The 6,274-nt window shown below is 44.2% G+C and overlaps 1 protein-coding gene across 1 annotated transcript; it reads left to right on the forward strand.

Annotated features, from left to right (window-relative positions):
* The first annotated feature begins 920 nt into the window (after positions 1 to 920).
* Positions 921 to 4,926, forward strand: PTGES2 (prostaglandin E synthase 2). The gene is made up of 6 exons (XM_009702302.1): positions 921 to 1,145; positions 1,765 to 1,820; positions 2,460 to 2,612; positions 3,190 to 3,390; positions 3,704 to 3,821; positions 4,530 to 4,926. The coding sequence occupies exons 1-6, from the start codon at positions 921 to 923 to the stop codon at positions 4,656 to 4,658; spliced, it is 882 nt and encodes a 293-aa protein (XP_009700604.1). The 3' UTR covers positions 4,659 to 4,926.
* The last annotated feature ends 1,348 nt before the right edge of the window (positions 4,927 to 6,274 follow it).

The following is a 6,274-nucleotide window of genomic DNA, read 5'->3' on the forward strand; positions in this document are numbered from 1 at the left end:
CCCCTGCCCTTCCCTCGCCCCCGAGCGTTGTAGAGGCCCGGGCCCGGCTGCGGCGGTGAGCCCCTGGAGACAGCGCTTCAGGGAGGGCGCGGAGCGGTTTCTTCCGGCTCTGCGACCCAAGCGGCTTCTTTTGCTCCTGTTTCAGTGAGGAAACCTCTTAAAATTGTGTAAAGGAGGCCCCGGCAGCACTCTGCTTGAGGAGCTGTAAGGAATGCCTGTCAGAAAGTGAGAGCTTGCTGGGGTTGTGAAGCAGCATCGTCTGTTACGGCTTTTTCCCAGCACCCGCGGAGGGTTGTGTAACCCAATAAATTACAAATGAGAAGCAAAGTGAGATGACTGCGTTTGTTTTATAATGTATGACTAAAGATTAGCATGGCCTGTCAGATTGCTGAAGTATAGTGGTGTTGGGAAACATCCCTCGTGGTCTGTGCTGCCCTGGGTTTTGCCTGCCTTGTCTTGGTTGTGCACAGAGTGGTTAATCCTGGGAATCTGAATCTGGGCAGACACATGCTTAAAATCAACAGCAAACTCTCTTTCTGCTCTCCCCACCCTATGGCCTCAGCAGAGGTTGGGGGGGGAGTACTGGGTTTAAAAGGCTATTTTGGTTTTGATTTAAAGATGATTAAAATACAGTTGTGTTTTTCTTTCGTTTCAGAATTATGTATAGAGGGGTAAACTGTCTGGATTTAACTTCTTTTTTTTGTGGCTGTGAGTAGGAGTTTCCAGCAGATTAAACAGATGTTTAGAAAACCAGGTATTTGGTCCCAATGGAAAGTGAATATTTGCAGTGCCATTTGAAGAACGCATCTGTTAGCCAAGATATTTTGATTATTAGATGTTGAAACTGAATGTCAGTGACTGTGACTTCATGACAAAAATAGGGGTGGAAGGAAGGTAAATATTTGTATTTTTAGTAGAAAATGGAAGCTTCTGGTCTCTTCCTTCCACAGCTGCCTGCAGGGAGCCTGCAGCTCACTCTCTACCAGTATAAAACATGTCCTTTCTGCAGCAAAGTCCGAGCTTTTCTTGATTATCATGGACTGCCCTATGAAATTGTGGAAGTGAACCCGATAATGAGGAAAGAGATCAAATTCTCTTCCTACAGGAAGGTGCCTATCCTGCTAGCCAATGCTGGAAGGCCTCTGGTAAGTCTTACTATGTTGAAAGCTTGATTTCTTCACAAGCAGCGGTTTGGAGGCTTTGTCTGTCATGTCTGTCATTTATCATGTGCAGTGTAATCTTTAGATCATCTTTTATTCTCTCAAGAGCCTAGGATTACAAGGCATGTTGTTTGTGTAGTGACTCTAACGCAGTGATTTTGTAGCTTCTATCAGCCCTTACGCAGGATGTGTCATTTGTAGCAGCAGTAACAGGAACTGATTATATCTTGTGGGAAAAGAATGAGATCTCAAGAATACTGAAGATGAACTTGGCTTTTTTTTTTCCATGTTAGTGTTGCTTTTCCTCCTTCGCTGCCAAAAGCCTAAATCCAAAAGCCGCTAGTATTGCATGTGTACCCAGCCCTCAGGTGCTCTGTTGTCAGAATGAAAGACAAATTTGAAGGGATACTCTGAAACAGTCACAGAAGAATCTGAATGTAGGGCTGTCTTTGGATGTGCAGGGACTCCTGTGGAAATGCACGGGGGAAAGGGACTGCGGTACTAACTTGGAGCCTCAGCATGCGGGGGAAAAGGTTTTGAAGAATTTCCTTTTCAATTTCATCCACTTCTTTTAAAAGAAGTTTGTTTTATTTCTGTTTTTCAGCAATTGAATGACTCTTCAGTGATCATCAGTGCAATAAAGACCTATCTCATTTCCAAGTAAGAAAACAGGATGGTGGGAGCAGAGTTGAATGTGAATGGCCTTAGTGAACTAGAGGTTGAGAAGACACTCTGAGTCGGTCATAAGTATCTTGCTGACCTTGGGTCTCTGAAGCTCTGGGTGTTTGACCCAGCAGACCTGACCCTGGCTGTGATGGTGTGGATGATGCCTATATATGTTGTGGTGTATGTGCGGTAAAGCAAAGCTTTTACCTTTCAGGACTACTGTTTTTTCCATCTGTGAGATTTCTCTTAGCACAAAACCCACTGAAACGTGGACTAGCATTAGTCCTGGAACTAAGCTTACAATTAGCCCGTTACAACATCTCGAATGAAATGAAATTGCTGTGCCTATGGCCTGTCCTTTAGGTCCATGCTACAAAGCACTTGAGAACTATAGGTAGTGCAAATGCCTGCAAAAATGTCTGTTCTGACACAGGGAAAGGTATGTGCACTAATAATAGTTATTTGCAAGTAGCTGTTCCAGTCTTTTTGAAACATATTTCAAATAGAATTTGGAACCTTGTGCACTTACTTTTAGAATAATACATTTTCAAGTGTGTATCTTTCAATCTGTCCTTTGCTCTTGCTTATTTTTGTAGCAGCCAAATTGGGTGCTAACTGTGTTTCTCTCCACAGGAGGAATAGCTTAGAAGAGATTGTGTCCTTTTATCCTCCTATGAAAACTGTAACTGAGCAAGGCAAGGAGGTATTTGAGTATGGGAATAAATACTGGCTCATGCTGGATGAGAAGGAGACAAAGCGAGTCTATCCTGTCAAAGAAGTGAGAGTGTGAGTACTCTTAAGTTTCTGGGCTCTCCAGGTAGGGTCACAGCCTCCTCCAAATGTACTCAGGGATGGTGTAGATACAAAACCCGCTGGTGCTGACAAATCCTGTCATGCCCCCATTAGGGTTTAAAACTTCAGCAGTTAGAGTGGTTTTGCTGTGTTTCGTACATAATTTGAAACAATGCTGTTAGATGGCCTCGTTACCGCCATCATGGTCATGCTAGCCTTCAGCTGCCTCCAGTTTCCTTCTTGGCCTTTCCTTTATGTCACAGGGGGGTGTAATGGAGGTAATGGAGGAAATGCTAGTTTCCCTTTCTGCTTATTTTCCATTATTGGGAGGAGAAGCTAATGCTCTATCTTAGTCTTAATTTTAGTTTGAGATTGGAGGAGCCTTGCCAAAGATGATGATCCTGAGTGCATTTCAGAGAGGTCACCAGAGTACAAGGCTGGGCAGGAGTTTTTGACACATTTGTCCTTGGCAGAACCTCTGGCTAATGCCACTGTGATTTGGCCTGCTTCCTGTAGCCCTGCAATCTGTACCTCATTCACTGAAAAGTTTATTTCTTTTGAATGCTTGCAGGGAAGAAATGAAGTGGAGAAAATGGGCAGATGATTGGCTTGTTCACCTCATCTCCCCCAATGTTTACCGTACCCCCAGAGAAGCCTTGGCGTCTTTTGATTACATTGTCCGTGAGGGGAAGTTTGGCACCATGGAAGGTTTCTTTGCCAAGTACATGGGGGCTGTTGCTATGTTCTTCATTAGCAAGAGGCTGAAGAAAAGGTTGGTACCACTGAGCACCAAGTACACAGGAGGAATAGCTCCTTAACCTCCTTAGCTGTGAACCCCAGATGTCAAAGGGCAGAACCTCAGAGTTTTAAACTAAACCACTGAATCCAATGAGTAACAGCCGTACTTCTTTAACTGGAGGTACTGAAACCCTCTACTCATCTACTATTTAATCACTAACTTCCCCCTTCACTCTCATATACCTTCCTAATTCCCAGACAAAGACCAGCCCATAAGATGAGAGATGATAAAAGGTTAAAGAAAGAAACCAACTACTGTCTTCAAAGTAGTTCTTCTCTTTATCCAGACATCACCTTCAAGATAATGTCCGAGAAGACTTGTATGAAGCAGTTAATGAGTGGGTAAAAGCTGTTGGCAAACATCGACTGTTCATGGGTGGAAACCAGCCGAACCTTGCTGACTTGGTAAGGAGTTAATTCCTGCATTTCTTGCTAGGTGTATTACAGATTATCCAGTTGTTCATCTGTGTGAAATGGTTAATACAAACATAGGCAGAGAAAGTAAGTTACATGAGATACATTGTCGATGGCCTTTGTGCAGTAATACACTTACATTACATAGGACTGTATTTGTTGTTCTCCTCCAGAGAAATGTTTCCTAAGATGGAACCTGCAGTTCCCATCTGCAGGTGGATGTTACTGATCATGTGGAAGCACGATAAAAGCAAGTTAGAAGCCAGGACACTGGCTCGAGAATGCTGGTGATGAAAGCCTCATATCTGCACAGATTTTATTACATTCAGTGCTGCTGGGGTTTCCTTTGCGGGCAGGAGTGCAGAGTGGAGCAGGATTCACCTCCTGCACCAGCAGTTCTCCTTGGAACGGAAATGAAGCATTTCACACCAGGGCTTGATGCAGAGATGGGATTAACTTTTGCCCCATAACTGCCATGTTGATCCTGATCTTTTCTTACTGTCTGCTCATGAAAAAACATGCATATTCTTTCCTAACTTTCCACCATTCAGTCTTCCTTGCTGATCAGAGTGGTGGAGTAGATGACAGGACAGGGAAAAAGCCTTACTGGCTAGGCGATTGAGACGCTTACTGCTACCCTAAGCCATTCTCCACTGCTGACTCTTTCAGTGTTGTTCTAATCTTTATGCTCTGGCACAGGCAGTGTACGGGGTCCTCCGAGTCATGGAAGGGCTGGAAGCCTTTGACGACATGATGGTTCACACCAAGATTCAGCCTTGGTACCAGCGCATGGAAGAAGTAATTCAAAAAGCTGAAGCTGCAGTCTGATGCCAGCTGCAGCTGCCTTCCTGAAGTACTTGCATGGTAAAAAAACTTCAGAAGGAATGGAATTTATTTTTAAAGAGATGAATGGACTGGTCACACCTCGTGGACTGACATGCAGGCACAGAGACTGTCCTGTTTAGAATACCAAGTTGTAGTGAGCAGAAGGGGTCCAGCTGGGTGAATGTTTGAATGTGGTATTTAGAAGGATGGGGACAGGTAAAAGGATCTTGGATGCTGCTGGAAAGGAGAAACTCTGAATGGAAAAATGCAGCAAATAGGCTTCTTTTAGGTGAGAGCCATTCTTGGAGCAGGTTACTGTAAAAGCAAGGTGCTCTTGGCTAATAAGTGTTACAGCCATACCAGGTATGGTGGGTCTGAGCAGCTTTTGCTTCAGGCTGTCTTCCGCTACTCATCCATGTCATCTGAAGTGTTTTCCTGACTGAGACACTGGATACTAGTTTTCAAGTGACAATTTTTCCTGCAATAGGATCCTGTAAGCCCAGCACTGAGAGAACTGGAGGAATCCACAGTACTGGGAAAGGCATCCTTCCTGTGACAGAAACAATGCTGCACTCAACAGATTGTATGCTTCTTTTGCTCTTCCATATAAACGGTTCTTTCGGTACTTGATTCTGTATGGTCTGCAAGGATAAAAGCTTGTCTTTTTCTGTGCCCTTTGTGAGATCTGTGAGTTCTTACCTTACCCATTACACCTGGAAAGCACACCCTACACAGAAGTCACTATTGCAGAGCAGCTATTTGGAAGATTTGTCTTGTGTGAAATTTCTGTGGAATACCCTTGAAAATCAATTTGGTTTTGTTTTGGAAAAAGAAGGATTAAGAGCAGTCTGCCTGTGTGGGAGATCTCTAAATGTTTCTGCCATGCAAGAGTAGCAAAGGATTGGATGTTGTAGCAATCCGATTAGGAGCAATCTCTGCAGGTAACATTGTGCAATACGAAGTCTATGGTGCTGTGCTGGGCGGAACCCCATGTTTGTCGTAGTGAGAGATGGTGCAGGTTTGAATGGGAGTCATCCTGTGTGCAGCCCAAGGCTTAAATTTCCTTAACTTGATAAAGTTCTGTTTCCCCAGAAGAAAGGGCAGGTTTCAGGGAAGCTGGTTTGTTGAGATATTTTGGGTGCAGCTGAAGTTGGTCTGTACTGCAGCTGCTTGCATTGTATGGGCTCTGTTGGGGGGCAAGGTGGGTGTGCATCTTTCTTGGGTACAACGACAAGGGTGGTGATAGAGGTTGCTTTGGTTGTTTTCCTCAAATGTGAGACTAGTTACAAATGCAGTTACGATCTGACAGACTGGTGAAAGAAAACTGTTACAGTAAAAACAGCTGGGTTGCTGGTCTGTGACTTGCTGTATTTGTTTTTTAAAGTGGTTCTGTACCGAAACTTGTGTTCCACGGTATCAAAAGAACAAAGTTTAAGCAGGTAATCTTGCTTTTAAAAAAGAGATTCAACGTACATAGACAGGAACTTGAAGAAACCCTTTATGATCCCTCCAAGCAAACCCCAGACGGAGAAGCGTCTCACGGCCTCCTGAGCCAGAACAGATGACGTGCGCATGTGAAGCACCAACAGCTCATGACGCGACTTCTCTTCGGCCGTGCT

This window comes from Cariama cristata, unplaced genomic scaffold, assembly GCF_000690535.1.
Source record: "Cariama cristata isolate BGI_N322 unplaced genomic scaffold, ASM69053v1 Scaffold46446, whole genome shotgun sequence".
NCBI lineage: Eukaryota > Metazoa > Chordata > Aves > Cariamiformes > Cariamidae > Cariama > Cariama cristata.

Coding starts and splice junctions, on each gene's coding strand:
- PTGES2 (XM_009702302.1), top strand. CDS start 921: ATGGAAGCTTCTGGTCTCTTCCTTCCACAGCTGCCTGCAGGGAGCCTG. Junction 1,146..1,764: donor CCAATGCTGGAAGGCCTCTG/GTAAGTCTTACT, acceptor TCTGTTTTTCAG/CAATTGAATGACTCTTCAGT. Junction 3,391..3,703: donor AGCAAGAGGCTGAAGAAAAG/GTTGGTACCACT, acceptor CTCTTTATCCAG/ACATCACCTTCAAGATAATG.